We start from the raw sequence: 18753 nt of genomic DNA, 5'->3' as shown, positions 1-18753 counted from the left end.
CAAATTTAGCTGAATTGTACATAAAACTAGATAATTTACTTGAACAAAATAAAAAGAAACCATCTCGGAGTATTACTAACGAAATTATAGACATTGAAAAATTAATTAATGAACATCTTATGACAAAGGCAAAGAATGCGTTACATTACTTAAAACAAAAATGGTACTACACCGGAAACAGAGCAGAAAAACTAATGACGAACAGAATAAAAAAAGAAAAATCGAAAAGAATCATCACCAAAATTATTGATAATGGAGAGACTATCTTGAGACCTGAAAAAATAGCAGAAGCCTTCAAAAATTACTACCAAGATCTATACAATACTAAAGACCCTATCAAAACGGAGAACATTAGCGCATTTCTTGAGAACATAAAGAGTCCAAAAATCTCACAAACACAACTGCAGGAGCTTAATAAAACTTTTCAAGAAGAAGAACTGATCTTCTGTATCAACAAATTAAAAAAGAATAAATCACCTGGTCCAGATGGATTTGATAACCTTTTCTACAAACTGTTAGGAAATAATATTAAAACGGATTTAAGCGAAGTTTACAATTCCTTTGTTACACCTAATAGCATACCGGCAGAACTGTTACAAGCAAATATAGTGCCTATCCTTAAACAAGAAAGGGATGCAGAGAAGATAAAGAATTATCGTCCAATCTCATTGTTGAATACCGACATCAAAATATATTCTGCTATGATAGCAGAACGTTTAAAAAAAATCATATCAGAAATAATAAACAGAGACCAAGTCGGGTTTGTCCCAGGGAGGTCCTCAACCCATAATATCAGAAGATTGATTGACATATTGGATTCCGCTTGGACCACCGGAACTCCCATGTTGACCCTGTCCTTAGATGCTGAGAAAGCATTTGACAGGGTCAACTGGGAGTTCATGAGACAAACACTTCAGCGATTCGGATTGGAGGGAAGACTTCTTGAGAACATTTGCGCCCTATACACTGGTCCAACAGCAAGAATAAAGGGGAACGGCTTTAGCTCAGAGTGGTTTCCATTATCTAACGGAACACGACAGGGATGTCCGCTATCCCCTTTACTCTATATAATCTCATTAGAACCTTTGGCATCTGCCATCAGACAAGAAGAAAACATCTCGGGTTTTGACCATAAGAAAGAAAATATAAAAATAAACCTCTATGCAGATGATGTGATTATAACTTTAGAAAATCCGTTACAATCAATAACACAGCTCATGACAATTATAGAAAAGTTTTCGCAGGTCTCTGGTTACAGATTAAATACAGATAAATCAACCATTTTGGCGAGTAATGTAAATATGGAAGAAAAAAAAGAGATAAAAAAGAAGTTCGATTTTACCTGGATTGAAAAATCGTTTAATTATCTGGGAATTAATATTTGTACAGATCCAAGCAAAATTGTTGAGATTAACTTCCTCCCACTACTCCTAAAAATGAACAAGCTACTAAAAGATTGGAAAAATCTGGAATTTTCATGGTGGGGCCGTATAAATATAGTTAAATCCTATGTTTTACCAAAGTGGCTATACCTATTCAGAATGCTCCCTTTGAAGGTACCTGACAGCTGGCTATCACTTATTCAACAATCTTTTTCTAAATTTATATGGCAATCAAAGAAACCGAGGCTGGCAAGAAAATTCTTGGCGATTAAACAAGCAAATGGAGGAGTGGGACTTGCGCTGATCCAACAATACTATCAAGCGAGCATTCTCTCTCATTGCATTATTTCACAACATACAGAGACTAAACATGAGAGATGGTATGCAATAGAAAAAAAAATGTCAAATAATAAAGATCTGTCTACCCTTTTTTGGCTGACGCAAAAAAAGAAAGACAACTGCCAACCATGTTCTGAAAGTATAGTGTTACAAAATATTGTAGAAGCTTGGAACAAAATAAGAAAAAATATGGGTCTTAATAACCGTATCATCAATACTTTACCAATTTCAATTTTGGAAAATAATATAGAAGATCTAAATCTAAAAAATTGGGACAAAGTAGGTATTCAAAACATAGAAGATCTAATGATTGGACCAAATCTTAAATCATTTGAACAATTAAATACAGAATTTGCTCTGCCAGGAAAAGAAAAATATAACTTTATAAGGATCAATAGTTACTTAAGTAAAGCACTAGACAAAGAACATTCAGAAGTTAAATGTAAGTTATGTCAGCTGCTGAAAGCGAATGACACGAAAAATTTATTAAAAAAGTGTAACTCGATACTAAGACTCAAGGAAGAAGATATTATTTTTCCGGCCATTGAGAAATGGGAGAAAGATTTGAAAATAAAGAAAAAACTGGAAAAAAGTGATTGGGAAAAAGCTTGGGTGTCTGTGGCTAAACATATTAAATGCTTAAATTTAGCTGAGTTACACTTTAAGATTATAAATAGACTATACCTGGTCCCAAGTCGCTTGAATAAAATGGATCATAACATATCAGCGACTTGCTGGCGGTGTGATAGTGCGGTGGGAGACATGCTACACATTTGGTGGAGCTGCCCCTTGATAATAGAATTATGGGAAATGTTTATAGACAAAATTCAAGAAATAACCGACTCTAAAATACCTCTGTCTCCAGAATTACTCATATTACACTTAAATCTTAGCCAATATAATATGGACCTTCAATACTTTCTTACGCATGCGTTAATAGCGACAAAGATCTCTATAGCCAGAAGATGGAGAACTAATAATATACCAAACTGGGAAACCATAAAAAATCAGTTAACATTTCAGCTAAAAATGGAAAGCGGCTTAAATGTAAACCTAAAAAAAAAAAAAAAAGGTGGAAATAGATAAATGGCTAAATAAGTTGTGTGCATTTTAACCTATAAAAGAAATATATGCTAAGATAATTAGCTAGTTACTCTAATTATTATTATGGGAACATTACTGAGGATCGTAATCACCATCTGTATGTCAGTTGCGTATTGTCTTTATGTTTTTTTTTTTCTTTTTTGTTATTGATAATGCGAAAAAAAAAAAAAAAAAAAAAACAAAAAAAAAAAAAAAAAAAAAGTGATTTCTTGCAATATTGCCTAAAGGCTGTAGTGGTTGAACCTGCTGTACATCCCACATTGGGTAATGTTGTATTTTCCTTGTAGATATTTTGTAGTAATTTGAAAATGTTGACTATATTTCTGCTAACATGCAGCAGGCCGGTACATTGTTTCCAGTTACCAAGAATCCCTTCCTCCCCCAATTAAGGATGATTCAGCATAAGCTCTGTGAGCCAATATTCCATCTATGAAATTGTACCAGTTTTGTCCTCTGCCAAGTTGAAGGACTCTCCTCCATCCCCTGATCATAAACTCGATTAGAACATGGTTTGTTTCTTGGCTAGGCAAAAATTAGCATGTTGAATCTAACTGAGGGAATGAATCCTTCTATTATTATAAAGAAAATACAATGGGAATTATTTATCTCCGTTCAAGACAAAAACACTAGAAAAAAAATGATAAATATTTATTCAAAATTTTCACATGTTGTGTGCTCGAGCAAACCTGCTAACATAATGCATTTGTCATTTTCCCACTTTAATTTTTTTGTCCGATCCTTTGCACTTAAAAAAAAAAATTTTATTTGGATAAATGTTATGGGGGCTCATTAAAGACCTCTTTAGTTAACGTCTAACAAAGAGGTCTACTGAAACAGAAACCTTTCTCTAAAAAGAGGGGGCAGGGGGGAAGAACTAATCAGGGGACCATCCTCTACACCAGGCATAGGCAACCTGTTATGTTTCCCCCCCAAGAATATTCGAATACAGGTAAAATCCAAATAAGTTGATCTCTTCCAGTATAAAAGAAAAGAGGAAAAAAAAATAAAAATTTATGAGCGGATCACGTGTGGAATTCCGAGTGTAAAAGTACTTGCATTTCAAGTTAACTTGTTGCTGCTCTCCCTTCCTTTCAACTCAAATCCTTGTCTTCAGTCCTGGAAAATGCAATCCCCCCTTCCCCCACCCCTCCAAAAAACAAAAACACTGAAAGAAAGCTTTATCCGTATGTGTGACATGTTTGTGGCACTGTACCAAGTGTCTGAATCTGCTGCCAGGAGTTGTATAAGGTGCATGTGCTTTAACACGGAAGAATTGAATTCTGGGAAGAATACTGCTTGTTTGAGGCCCTGCCACTAATCAAGCTGTTTGACACCCAAGGATGTTCGGTCTATCCTGTTGCAACTGGTATACATATAAAATATCAACATGTCAAGTTTAATATGTTGAATGGCACTTGCATTCCTTACTGCATTCTCTATGAAACCCTTTCTAATGGGGTATTTAAGATTAAAGGGTTACTTCAACCCCATGACTAATTCAGTGATTTGAAGTGGTCATGGTGGTAGGAGTCAGAATGTGAAGTGTTTCAGCTTGGCAGAGAAGCCTGTGATTGGACTGCGCGTGGCCACTGTGATGTCAGGAGGAGAGTTGGAGAGCAGATCCTAAATGGCAAATAATTGAGCTGTGAGACTTCAGAGGCATGAACTATACAAGAAAACTGTTTAGTTAAGCTAAAGTTGTTTTAGGAACTTTGGTATCCCTTTAAAGGGACACTGTAGGCACCCAGACCACTTCAGCTGATTGAAGTGGTCTGGGTGCTGTGTCCCTATTGCACTTAGTGCTGCAATGTAAACCAGAGATGTTTACATTGCAGCTATAACAGTCAGTCACTAGAGGGCTTCCGGAATTGGAACTGACTTTTGGTCTGTTATCTGACGCTGAACGTCTTCACGCTCTGCATGAGGATCTTCAGCGTCAGATTGTTCCCCATAGGAAAGCATTGATTCAGCGCTTTCCTGTGGGCGCGCAGCATTTGTGTATTAGACCCCGCTCGTCGCGTGGGACATCGGCGCTGGGATAAGGGGAGTAAACAGTTTTTAGAAGCAGGCGTGAGGGAGGAGGGTGGCAGAGGGATCGGTAGTGCCATGAATACAGCTTTGTTTGGCACTATAGTATCCCTCTAAGTCTGTCTAATAAAGTTGGAGTTGAGATTTTGAGCCCTGTAGTCCATTTTATGTACAGGTCACTCCATGGCAGAAAGTGCTGTTTGCCCATCTGAGCAGGGGTGTTGGTAACAGTAAACTAGCCAGCCTTTACTTCCATTGCCCCTATCTGTCAATAGTGCTATTCAGTTGGATACTACCTCAATGACAGTGATATAGATGTTACAATGGAGTCTTGCAGCATTTGTGGATTTTTGGCAAGAATCGTAAACAAAACTGTCTGTCCCTCCCTCTGAGTACCTGCCTGTGTACTAGACAAGCTGGGGCCCATTGTCTCCTGTGTAAACGCTTCCTTGTTCATCTCACAGATTCACTCTCTCCTTCAGCCCCCACCCACTGCTTCTTTAATAATTTTCCTTGCATGTTGAATCATTTATGTACATTTATGTTTGTGACATTTGCACCATGTGCATTCATGTAAATTGCAGAGGGAGGGGGGCACAATGATGTCACATAGGATGCGGAGGAAGAAATTGGCCACGGATTAGAAAGCACTTTATGTAGGATTAGCAACACAGGCCTCAATTTTATTTAATTCAATATCAGAAATTGGTACATTCTGTTAGGGGAAAAAAAGCTTTTTTTAAATTAAAAATTATAGCAGAATGGAATTATTTCTAATTCAAATGAAATTAAACTGAGGCCATACTGTTATTCAGTTAAACAATATATGCTGTGCTCATGCTCTTGTATACAACCAAATTTAGACAGTACCGTTTACGTGATGACTTATCTTCAACACAAAGATTCTTCCCATATATATAACGGTGTGTATTAAGAGCCAGTGGCCAAAAATATTACTATAGTTTAAGGACACTCTTTCCTTTATGTTCTGAATTAGCACTTGTCCAAGTGGCTGGTATTTGTGACATGGGACAGAGGAAGAGGTTTAGCCACCTATTAGAGGCTCCCTTTAAATGACTGCAATAATTTGAAGCTTATTTGTCCCCTGCCAAATGGTGTGTGCTCAGCACCGAAATGCATGTTGGGCAGTTTATTTTAATCCTGACACGGTTTTATCACTTGTTTTCATATAATGCACTGTATACTATACTAATGTAACACATACATTCGCTTATTGCTTCCATATATATGGTCGCTTAACTAGTTAGCTGCTAAAGGAGTTATGGTAGTTCAATAGGTTACCAGGGTGTTACCTTCTGTTAGCTGAGGTAAATTACTGATTATACCTTTTTTTTTTTTTATTGCCAATTTTCCATTCTCTCTGTACTACCTATTCCTAATATTAGTTTGAGTGAGTCCTCATACTTATAAATCTAACAGACACACAAATTATAAGAATAGTGGCCAGATGGTCATCTCTTTGTGTGTGTTGTAGTTTAGTTGGCAACCCCCTCTTCCTTTTAACAGCCTTTCTATTCACACTAACTCCGTAGATTAATTTCAACATTGACCCCATAGGCATCTTCACAATAATACCCAAGTGAGTGCTCATTAAGTAGGTCTTTGATCATTGCTGTTGTTTTTAAGGAGACTTGTATTTAGACAGGATAATTAGTTATCACTTTGGGTGTGGGAGGGAGGTTACTTTGTTCATATATTGTTTAAAATTGCAGAAAACAGAAACAAGTTGCGCATAAATATTATTATTGGTATTTATATAGCGCCAACTTATTCTGCAGCGCATTACAATTTTATAATATTTGCTCTAATTAACCATATGGTACAGGAAAAACAATATAAAAATATTTTTGTACAGTCCTGGCTATACTGTACTTTATTTTTGGAAGGGGGGGAAGGTCTGGCTTTTTATAGATGCTTGAGGTGTGTCCGGGAGTACATGTATAAAGCAAAAGAAAAGGGGAAATTCAATAGTGTAGTATATCTTGATAGATTACACATACAACATAAAATATGTAACTGTCCACTCATATGTGATGGCACTTAAAGTTGCACTGTCATGCCAAACTTACCTTTCCCCAATCGATTCCTATTCTCTCCCTCTGTCAGGATATGTTCTTCATTTCATCCTGTCTGCTCTAGTTTTCTTTAAAACATAAGACAAAGTAGGGGCTACTTTGTCGTATGGAGGTTTCTTACGCATGACCAGTGGTGGAGCAAAGTGTGCTCGTTTCCGGTGATCAGAGCAATTTTCCCACAATTCTCACCTCTGATCCGTGATCTTGCGATGCTTCCTGTCTGTATTCCCGAACGTCCTGTCACTTAGAACACTGGCGAAACTACCGACTTTCGTCCTATCAGAATGAGAACAGTATCTCCATTTGTGTTAGGACACATTTCGGGACTTTGTTCATATTGGAATTTTATTCATATGATTGAAACTCCAATCCTGTTCGTGCCGCGGCTGCATCATACCGCCGCTTAGTAGATAACTCCCTAATTCCCATGGTATCAGGGAGCTATCCACCAAAATGCTGAAAGACCTAAATTGGTCTTTCAGCCAAATTTACTAATACTAAGTAAAGTTTACTAAGGATTAGTAAATTCTGCCCCTACTCGCTATACAGCGAGTAGGGGCATGTCTAGAAAACGGTGAGCAGCCTATGGCTGCTCACTGTTAAAAATTAAAATACCACCCTTCCCCCTCAATAAATGGCCCCGTGGCATCTCCTAACTACCCGGGGGGGGGAGGGGGAGGGGGAGGGGGAGGGTGACATAGTGCCCCGTGAGTAGGGGCTATTAACCCCTTAAGGACACATGACATGTGTGACACGTCATGATTCCCTTATATTCCAGAAGTTTGGTCATTAAGGGGCTAAAGTAAACTGGGGACCTAGGGTCCCCCTTGGCCCCCACCAATGAGCGGCGGGTGGGGGTCCTAAATGAAAATGTAGGGGGAGGGGGGAGACCTATTGTCCTCCCACCCCTGAGCAGCGGATGAGGACCCTAAATAACAATAAGGGAGGGGGATCTATTGTCCTCCGCCCCCACCCCTGAGTGGCGGGTGGGGGCCCTGAATGAAAATGTGAGGGGGACACCTATTTTCCTCCCTCCCCCCCGGCCCCCACCCCTAAATAACAATAGAGGGGACTGGGGGGGGGGACAATAGGATCCCCCCCCCTTATTTCTATTTAGAGCCCCTACCCGCCGCTCAGGGGTGGAGGCATCGGGGGAGGACAACAGGTTCCCCCCTACGTTTTCATTTAGGGTCCCCACCTGGCGCTCATGGGTGGGCCCGGGGGGGGGGGGGGGAGACGATAGCCCCCCCCCCTTTTGTTATTTAGGGCTCCCACCTGCCGCTCATGGGTGTGGGCCAAGGGGGACCCTGTGCCCCTCCGTTTACTTTTTTTTAATTTATTTTTTATTTAAATTCTTTATTTTTGTTGTGGAAAGATTTCCACTAATTTTAATGTTGACTTACAATCATTCAATACAAAAGGATAAAAGGCAAACATCACATTAATTAATAATATACATGGGTCATTTCTTAGCTGAACTCGCTAGTGTCTCCAGTGCATGTAGTACAAAGAGCAGGGGGAAGAACACTGTTCCGTATATCTCACTGGCCGCTCATGTGGACTCAGATTGTGCCGTATGTTATTGCATTTAGGAAGTCTGTGAGGGTTTTAGGGGCTTAGGATTAGCGGTTTGGTCACTCTTTTTGAACAGCTTTAGCGGGCTTAATGTGTACCGTACAGTGTAGCCCGCCCTCGGCTCCTGCGGGCCTAGGATGAACAAATTTAGTATAACGTGCCAGCTGCTAAACCGGGCTTAACGTGTGCAGCATGGTATTTCGAGCCAACCACTCCCAGTGGTGTGACTATTTGGTTCGGCAATTTGGCTGCTTACGAGGGCACAGGGCAGACCGCCCTGCCCATCTCGCCGTCTACCCCTGTAGGGGTGCAACCTATTGGCTGCTCCTGCGACTTCAAATAGGGACTCTGGTACATCCCAGTGGTCGCTCTTATAAGGTTAAGGGTATGGCACGTTGATCAGGAGCTCTATCTCATCATGTGGGGTCGTAATGGGCACTCCGGTAGCATTTGTTAATCGCTCTCATAGACTTTGAGTGCACACATATGCAAGGCAGCGACACTTATAGCGTTTGGGTACTCTCCTTTATATCGCCTGTAAGTAACTCTAATGGGGTAAAAGTATTCTTATCTAAGATCAACAAAGTAAAATAACAGTAGGATAGTGAGCTAACCGTGTAAGATTATTATTGGAGAAGCATAAACCTGTAGGTTAGGGTATGGAGCCCCGCATTGCCTACAAACCACAAACATTTCAGCGACAGTCGTTGTTAATAATCTAGCCTCTAATCACATAGTTGAGAATAATATGTAATAATAGTGGTAACAGTATGTATGACACCTATGGGCTAGTGGGGTAGCCAGTGTATCTCTGAGGTGGTTTAACCCGGTCTTTCTTTATTGTACTGGTCACTTCCCACTGCTCCTTCCCCCCTTCCCTCTCTCCAGTATTAGGATGTAAAATTGTAGACCTATAGGCCTATTGGGACCTGGATATATGAGAAGCAAAAAAAAAAATAGAATAAAAATACACACCCAAGTCCCTTATATTGCTTTCATAACCTGAATTGTTGGGCTGTCCCGTTAAGTGTCTCTCACCACACGACAACGGCCCGGTGGAAATAATCACCTGGTGAATATCGTGGGTCAGTCTTTTGCCCATTCAAGTCTGTGGGGGATGCTGCGAGTGTTGTCTGCGCCTCTTCTTTTCCGTCCCAGTGCTGCTCTCCTGTGTCTCGCCCGCCCCATCCGTGGGCACTGGATGCTGTAACTGTAGGGCCTGGATAAGTCCTGCTTGGTCTTCGTCTGCGGACAGTGTGAGGATTGAGTCCTTATGTGGGACCACCAGCGTGCCCTCCGTTTACTTTAATAGCCCCACTCGCGGGGCTCGGGGGGGGGGGGGGGGAGGCACTATGTCCCCTCCTCAGGGTAGTTAAGTGATGCCCCACCATGGGGCCATTTATTAGTAATACTTTTTACTAAGTATTAGTAAATTTGGCTGAAAGATCAATCTAGGTCTTTCAGCCTTTTGGTAGATGGCTCCCTAATATCGTTGGAATTAGGGAGTTATCAAGCGGCTGCATGAATAGATCATAATTTCATTCATTCGAATTAAATTCCGATACGAACAAAGTCCCGAAATGCATCCTAACATGAATGGACGAACTGCTCTCATTCTGTTAGGACGCAATTTGGTAGTTTCGCCCGCGTTCTGTCTAAGTGACAGGACGTTCGGGAATACTGACAGGAAGCATCGCAAGATCACGGATCAAAGGTGAGAATTGTGGGAAAATTGCTCTGATCACTGGAAACGAAGAGCACTTTGCTCCACCGCTAGTCATAACTGGTCAAGCGTAGGAAACCTCCTTAAGACAAAGTAGTCCCTATTTTGTCTCATGTTTTAAAGAAAACTAGAGCAGACATGAAGAAATGAAGAACAGAAGAGAAGAGGAATCGATTTGGGGAAAGGTAAGTTCGGCATAACAGTGCCGCTTTGAGACCAGCTCTAGTGTTTACAGTGTGTAGTGGTATATATCCCCACTTATGGATACATGAACATCTTGTTGTGACTTTCAACAGCAGGGTAGGTACGTTTTTAAGTCCAGTCTTCTAAATTAAAAATATATATATTTTATATTTATCTATATCCTTGCTTGCTTCCTGATATACTTTCACTTCCCCAGAGAAATTCCCTCTCTCTTCCCTTGCTTGTACTGCAGTGAAAATACTTGTTATGAGTTGATATCAGACCCGACTGTCACAGGTTTTCTCATAAATTTAGCATCACTGGCCTAAACCCTTATTTATGGTCTCGTCACACATCCCCTTAGGTCTCAGCCTTTTTATTAAATCTAAAGTCCACTTATTTAGGAACACTGCTCTTTAAAGGTATTCTATAGTGCCAGGAAAACAAAGCTGGTGTCCTGGCACTATAGGTTTAATAGGTCTCCTCTGCCCCCCTCCCTCGCACCCCCTTCCGTAGTGCTGAAGTGGTTAATAACACCTTTAGCCACTTACCTGAATCAAGGGCCTATTTCCCTAGGCGCTGTGTCAGGCTCCGCCCATGCTCCTCATCCACAGTCAGCCGGCGGTGGAAACCTAATGCACATGCGCAGCAATGGCCCTGCGCGCATTACATCTCCCCATAGGAAAGCATTATTTAATGCTTTCCTATATGGAAAATCTGACGCTGGAGGTCCTCATGCAGAGCGTGAGGACGTCCAGTATCAGATAACGGACCAAAAGTCCGTTTGGATTCCGGAAGCCCTCTAGTGGCTGTTTGGTAGACAGCCTCAGAGGGCAGACTAAGAGCTGCAATGTAAACATTGTTTTACATTACAATGTTTTACATTGCAGCACTAAGTGCAAAAGGGTCACAGCACCCAGACCACTTCAATGAGCTTAAGTGGTCTGGGTATCTACAGTGTGCCTTTAATCTCGCTCCCTATTTTAGTCTATCCTGTTTTCCACATAAAATGTTTATGATCTTGAAATACTTTACATTGTTGTTATCCCTCACATTCTGTCACCCCTTCTAGATAATTTGCGCTTTGTTTGATTACATCTCATTCTCTTAGGATAGCAGGTTTGTTTGTGCGGGGTGATCACTTGTTTTTCTCATGTTTGCTTGTATACATAATTTACCTATTTCAGGGAGCTTCAAAATATATGTTTGCTATAAATAAGTTGGAAATATTAATCTGTTTAATAGAGTAGTAGTTACTAGAAAGAGCCTTCCAGTTGAAGAAAAATCTAAAAGAGTGAAGAAATTCAGGAATATTAATAAAAGCCATCATGAAGAGCATTATCTACTTACAGCTTAGCCATATGTTACCATAACTCCCATCACCTTTGTCTTTTTGGTGTGCTCATTGAGGGTGATGGGAGAGATGTCTGTGTAACAAACGGGTGAACAGCCGCATTTAGCATAACCTTGGTAGTTTAGGACAATCATGACTAAAGAATTGTTGTAGAATAGAAAATATTATTTTATAAATTAACTTTAAGCATCTGCTGTTTAGGAATTGTCCTGTATTTTTGTCTCTAAAACTATTTGAAATAAACTGGATTTTGGATTTGGATTTCATATTTTTTTTACAGTAAACGGTTCATATTTTTGTGGATTAACCTGCCGTTCTGCGTGGTAGGAACTGATGACAATAGCTTCATTGTGTTTTTCCTGATTCTCCCTTTTTGCTGAGAGAGGAGGTGTCGGAATAGCTGGAGGTGGAGAGAGAGACTGGGAGGCTATTGGAGAGAAGGCAGTCTGTTGGCTACTGACATAAGATCATTTTAATTGCTCTCCCTGCATCAGCAGCATCCAGACAGCATCCTGGGACTTGCTTACGCTCTCTTAGCATCTGGTCACATGAGTGTGAATTTTCTCTTCTCTTCATTAGTCAGCCATTTTGGTCAACACCCTGCTTACTGCGCACAGCCAATCCTGCAAGATCCCAAGTGCCTGCTTGGTACAGACCACAGACCTGCTGTTATTATTGAAACAACTAGATCCCTAATACTGCATATTTTCTGTATTATTTTCATTGTTGGGAGTCCGTGTGCTTTTGATTGTTTTGTCCTTCTTATTGCCCTTTCATTTGGAAGCAGGTGATTCTTGCTAAATTAGAATTTGTGCATTAGAGCGAAGCACTGACGCATGCCGATTGGCAGTGTCACAGCAGGGGGACGGAAGAGGCAGATACGACAGACCGAGCAAAAGAGGAAGAACATCTTCCCAGCCTTGTATTAAAGCAGGAAACAAACCTTTGCTGCTAGATTAAAAGGATTTTTTTCCCCCCAACTTCTCCTTCCATGTCATTTGAGCATCTTCAGCTCTGATCCCACTGTTCTCTAACCTGCTTAATTTATTGGTTCATTTTTAAGCATTTGTTTTTATTTGCTGTTTGTTGTTGTATTTTTGTGTGCGGCCGTTTTTACGACAGCTGAGCCATCATGTCGGCTCTGACTCCTCAAAGCGATATGCCAACTCCGACTACCGACAAGATAACACAGGCTGCCATGGAGACTATCTACCTGTGCAAATTCCGTGTCTCTATGGATGGGGAATGGCTGTGCTTGCGTGAGCTTGATGACATCTCATTCACACCAGACCCCGAACCTAACCCTGAAGGTATGGGCCAAAACAATGCCATAACAACCTCTCACAATTCCCTGCTTTTGCCTTTGATTTTTAAAACATTTTTATTTTTAACCATAATCGCAGATCATTCATTTTTTATTTTTTATTTTTTATTTTAATAGTTAAGCATTTTCATCATAGGTAACTATCTTAACTGGGTTTCTCAGTAATCCTCTAGTATAGAATACAGTAATATTTACCATATGCACAGTATTTCATCTCCGCTACTAGATGGTATAGGACTGGAATGATATAAATGGATGCATTACCTTATCCCATCTTTGCAGGCCACAGAGAAATCAGGTTTTTGTGAAAATAACTAATACAGTGTTGTGTTAATGACAGATATAGGTAGTGTTCATTGTGTAACTATTCTGACTGTCGAAATTCTAAAATTGCAGTGTGAGTGCAGCATTTGATAGTCTAAATTGACACCCCATACTAATCTGCAACCACAATCATGAACAAGTGGGGCGTCTTTCCAGAGAAAGGACAGCATTGTGGAGGTCATTTGTGACACTGCCAGCTTCTTGTGCAATTCCAGGGAATTGAAATTGGCAGGGATGGGCAGTTCTCCAACCATTGTTGGAAGCTGGGTGAGGGGAATGGGAGTTATTGTCCTGCAGTCCGCCACGGATTGCTAGGGTCACAAACCCATAACTTGTTGTTTTTATACCTAGAGTTCTCTGCAAACTATGCAGTGCTGATGTTGGTGTGTATTTTTTATGACGCAGTTTTTAGTTTTTGTGCACCAGCCTGTCTCATTCTAAGTAACTTAGCACTTTTCCATTCTATATTCAGTGCAATGAGACATGATCAAAGTCATGGGTGGATAAACCTTTTATTCTCCGCGTTGCCTAGTGGGCCCTGGAATCCTCTGGACCAACATCTGCTGTGAGCTACAACTCCCGCAATGCACAGCCAGGATGCTGGCTGAGGATTTTGGCAGTTGTGTTCTATAACACATCAGATATATAACAAATGTGATTCTCCTTGTTTTCACTTTACTGCAGCGATAAAAGAGTTAACCTCTATGTCATGACCTGCTTGGCAACAAAAGGATTAACCCTGAATCCCATGACTATGCTGTTTTGTGAAGGAATGAAAGTGGTTAATGCATTCTGCCTCCTCCCTTGCTAAATCACTCATGTACATGCTAAATAGTAATGAGACAAAAGGCCAGCAGAGCGTGTTCAGTGCTGTCGGACAGTAAATCCCTAGGTTTAATGTACCCCAAAGCTCATGTGATCTTGGTCATTGTCCAGAGTGTGTGTGTGTGTGTGTGTGTGTACGCGCACGCGCGGGCATGCAAGTTCTTTTGCACTTGTACAAATTTACTTTGATATACCAGCCTCTCCTTCTATACTGTTAATATACATCGTTATGCAAATTAAATTAAGAGAGTATTTTTATAGCTTTTTTTTTATTTTATTTTTTTCAGGAATCGCAATATAGTATATGAATTTAGATGGACATGCAAGATGGCATTTCTGTTTAATACAGAATGGCTGAGCAGGGCATGGCCTGTGCCTGCGTAAGTTTTTGTTCTGTACATTAAAGCCAGGGCTTGCATCTCTCTTTTTGAAGTACAATAATCTCAAGGAAGTGGTCAGGGTGCAGTGGGTGTGTCCTTTTTACTCCTGCAATTTAAAACATTTCCATTTTGTAGATGGTTCAATGTTTACATTGCAATGCTAAACATACTTCTACGTCTCAAGTGGTAGTCGTCCTGAGAGCCACTAGAGGGTGCTTCTATTGACGATGGGCGAGTTCATTCGACAAAGAATTTGATTGGATTAGCACTTCACTTTCCATGCGTGTGCTTCTCGTCCAAAATGCTTCTCTGTGAAGCATTAGGCAAGAAGAGGAAGACACAAGTCTCCTGGAAGACCTCACCAAAGGTGGGGCAGGTGGCTGTACAGCGTGAGCCGTTGCTCTGGGGAAGAAAAAGGAACTCCCTTTTTTTATTTTTCCTTGTAGCTCTTGGGGGGAGGGTCTGAATCTAAAGGGCGAGGAGAACACTATAATGTTAGGAAATTAATAAATGTTTGTGTTCCTAATGCTATAGCGTTCCTTATAAAGAAACAAAAACAGATTGCTAGTAAAAGAGCACTCTGGAATAGGTTGGGTATGGTGAACAACAAGAGATTAATCTGTCACTCTTGCTCTGTTTGTCTCTGTAAATAACTGTCTGTCTCTGTGTATGCATTTGTCTCTCACTGTGTGTATCTTTCTATGTGATGCATATATCTACCTAATCTAATCTATGTACCATAACACTGTGTGCATCTCTTTAAATGTGCGTCTCTCACTGTAGGAAGTTGTCAGTCTGTTTAAATCAATTGGTTCTTGACTACTTTGCTCATTTTATTGTAGTCTGCGTTCATATGGCCCCTGTGAGATTTAGTAAACAATTTACAATATTTTACAGAAATCAATAAATATAGTCATTTATACATGTAAGACTGGAGTGTATGTTCTATGATCCTCAAGCTTTAACTACATTTCCTTTAATTCCCTGACAATTGTTGACTGGCCGAGAATTCTGGGAAATGTAGTCCAGTCTGAAAATAATGGTGGGCCTAGGTTGGACACCTCTGACGAGAAATATATCGCCTTTGTAATCTTAATATTGTCAGTTTTGCTGTTTTGGGATAGTATAGGAAATTACTAATTGTGATTTATCTCAATTCCCTTGAAAATTGTGCTATGACATGGATATTTTGTAAATGCTGCGTCACTGTTGCAATTCAGTAACCTCCCCTTCCCCCCATCCATGACTTTCAAAATAATATGACTATTGATGCAGCCAGCCTTCCTCAAGCCCTCTCTAATGCAATTCATCTCCCAGCATTCACCACAATTTCTGAAAGAGAATAGAGTGGGCAAATAATGCAGTTTAACGCTTCTGTTTCTCTTCAGAGCAAATCCATTGATTTTGCTGTTGTAAGATGTTCATGGATGTTCTATGTTCCTTGAGAAATAGGCAGAGAATATATGTTGCTCACATAAATTTTCAAGTAAAAAGGGCCATTGAACTACAATTTTTTGTTATTTTTGAGATGTACATTAGCCCTTCAAATATGTAGAAGAGCTAAACAATAAATAACAAAGTGAAGAAAGGTTTAACTTCTTATAGATGCTTGAGATGTATCTAGAGGTACATGTAAAGAAAATCCATTAGAGCAGTATGTCTTGGTAAGTGGAATAAACACAACAAATAGGACCGGGATTGCCAACTCACATGGGGTGGAGCTCAAAACCAGCTCCAGTATATATAGCGTGCAAAGCTACAGATCCCCACTGATGGATACTGCAGCACCTTGGCATGGTTATGTACAGCATATGAACATTTAAAAAAAAAAAAGAGAGAGAGAGAGAAAAATAATGCTATCTGATTAAAACAATAAATACAATCTGGAGCATTGCTTACATTTTATAGAGCAGGCAAACCACTCTGTGATGATTGCGTAGAATGATGGTATAATCCCCCACCACAGGACACTTTGTCGGATCAGCAGTGAAGATGTATTTCAGGATGCCAGGATTCAAATTAATGCTATTGTAAAATCGCAGAAATATATATAAAAAAAAAAGAAAAAATAATGTATGGCAACACTAAAGTGTAAGAGCCAAAAAATAACTGTATTCCTGTAAAACAAGTAAAAGCATTAATCCACAATGTGTTGCTGCTTAAAAAAATAATAATCATCAAAAAATAGCTAAAGGAAAAAAATCACATTTCTATCTTGCGCTATTTTTTAGCACTTTGCTTTTGCTTTGTCCTTTTTTTTTTTTTGGGGGGGGGGGGGGGGAGGGGGCAGGTTGACTTGTAGTTAAAGGGACACTATAGTCACCAGAACTACAGCTTAATGTAGTTGTTCTGATAAATATAGTATGTCCCTGCAGGCATTTTCATGTAACCACTGCCTTTTCAGAGAAAAGACAGTGTTTACTTTACGTGCAGCGTCTCCACGTGCTGCATGGAGGCGCTGAACTTTCCCGATAGAGGTGCATTGATTCAATGCATCTCTATGAGGAGATGCTGATTGGCCAGCACGGTTTTGCCCCAGCCCAGTCCCCTTGGCTGAAATCATCAGAATTGACCATCTCAGAAAATATAATGTATTTAAGGGGGGCAAGGTGTGCCCATGGACTTAAATAGTGTTTTTAACACACACATGTTTATTCCTGATCCTATAGTGCAGTGTTTCCCAACCCAGTCCTCAAGGCACACCTACCAGTCCAGGATTTAAGGATTACCCAGTTTTGTCTAAGGTGTTTTTAGAAAAAAAAGACACCTTAGACACAACTGGGTCACCCCTAAATCCTGGACTGGTAGGTGTGCCTTGAGGACTGGGTTGGGAAACACTGCTATAGTGTTACTTTAATGATGTTAGAAGGGTGATTTAATGGTATTCTCAACAAGTGTCAAGCCATTTAAAAGCAGGCTACGAAGACATTTAGGAAAGCTTATGAAGATGATCTGTTTAAAAAAAAATTGGTGCAAAAATTAAAAACTGTAGGCATCACCAATGTGCTTGTTGTTGTCCATGGTGGTTGCCGCTCTTTTAGTACTTTAGACCATTTAAAACCTTTTGTTTTATAGAACGCTCCCCTGTGAACTTCAGGGCTGTAATAGGTTGAAGAATGGGAATTTAAATAAATCTAGGTTTTAGAATGTGTCAATTACAATCTGGTAATTAAATCTAGTGGACTAGTTTGCACTATCAACGTAGCCTACCTTCCTATTAAGATTGCAAGGAAATATAATTTGTATAACCTACTAATGAACTTAACAAGAAAGGAAATGTGCCTTGAATAGTTTTAGCTTATTGAAATGTGCTGTGCTCTAAAAAGGTTTATAACCTCTGAACCAATTACCACAGAAAAAAATAATTCCCTAGCAGAGTACACAAACATTGCAGTTTTATTAGTATGAACAACATTGGCATGAAGAACTTTTCCTCTGAGTTTTTAACTCACAAGACTTTGGCAGTTCCTGTAATGCAGTTCCTCATGCCGATGTTGTTCATACTAATAAAGCTGCAGTGATTTGTATTCACAGCTTGGGCATGGTGTTTTTGTGTTAACCAACCCAGTGGTTCTCCACTTTTTTGGACCGGACCACAGTACTTCGTAGGGATCGACTGATGTTGATTTATTTTTTTTAGAGCCGATAATGATAATCTGTGAACTTTCAGGCCGTTAGCCGATAACCTACCGATATTCTGTACATTTACCATGTTGAAAAAAATAAACAATTAATACTATCTATGTGTCGTGGTCTAGTTTGTTTTGTGAGGGATTTTTTTGGGGGGGGGCTCAAATAGCTTGAAGGCTTTTAAAGTGAGTCATATCCTCTATATATCTTGTGAGCTTTTATCATCTACTGTGTGGTAAAATCCTGTACCCTAAGGGCATATTTCATTATTGTCAGGCTTAACTTCTAGCTTGTGTCATTACTACCTTTCGCAGCTCCATGTCATTGCTTCACCTGCTGTGTCTTCTCGATCCTCCAGCAAGCACTCCCTCACAGACTGTAGACAGGCATATGGTAAAAGGGCGTAATCCCCCACCTCCAGTGGCGTACATTCCGCGGTCGCAGTTGCGACCGGGCCCGTCACTGCTGGGGGTCCGGCTGCCCTGC

At 40.2% G+C, this 18753-nt stretch overlaps 1 protein-coding gene across 5 annotated transcripts in view; it reads left to right on the top strand.

Annotated features, from left to right (window-relative positions):
- Positions 1-18753, top strand: part of RUFY3 (RUN and FYVE domain containing 3) — a 111638-nt gene that overhangs the window by 26201 nt on the left and 66684 nt on the right. Inside the window, exon 1 of one of the 5 annotated variants that reach the window (XM_063458676.1) lies at positions 12261-13094. The exons of 3 other annotated variants lie outside the window; for them this stretch is intronic. In XM_063458676.1, coding sequence (XP_063314746.1) covers positions 12917-13094 — 178 coding nt within the window. In that variant the 5' untranslated portion in view covers positions 12261-12916. Of the gene's footprint in view, positions 1-12260; positions 13095-18753 lie in introns of those variants that run through there. One more of the 5 variants, XM_063458680.1, reaches the window with a different exon arrangement.

This window comes from Pelobates fuscus, chromosome 6 (assembly GCF_036172605.1).
Source record: "Pelobates fuscus isolate aPelFus1 chromosome 6, aPelFus1.pri, whole genome shotgun sequence".
Taxonomy (NCBI): domain Eukaryota; kingdom Metazoa; phylum Chordata; class Amphibia; order Anura; family Pelobatidae; genus Pelobates; species Pelobates fuscus.
The sequence above is the reverse complement of the archived record's forward strand: the minus strand, read 5'-3'. Positions and strand labels throughout refer to the sequence as shown.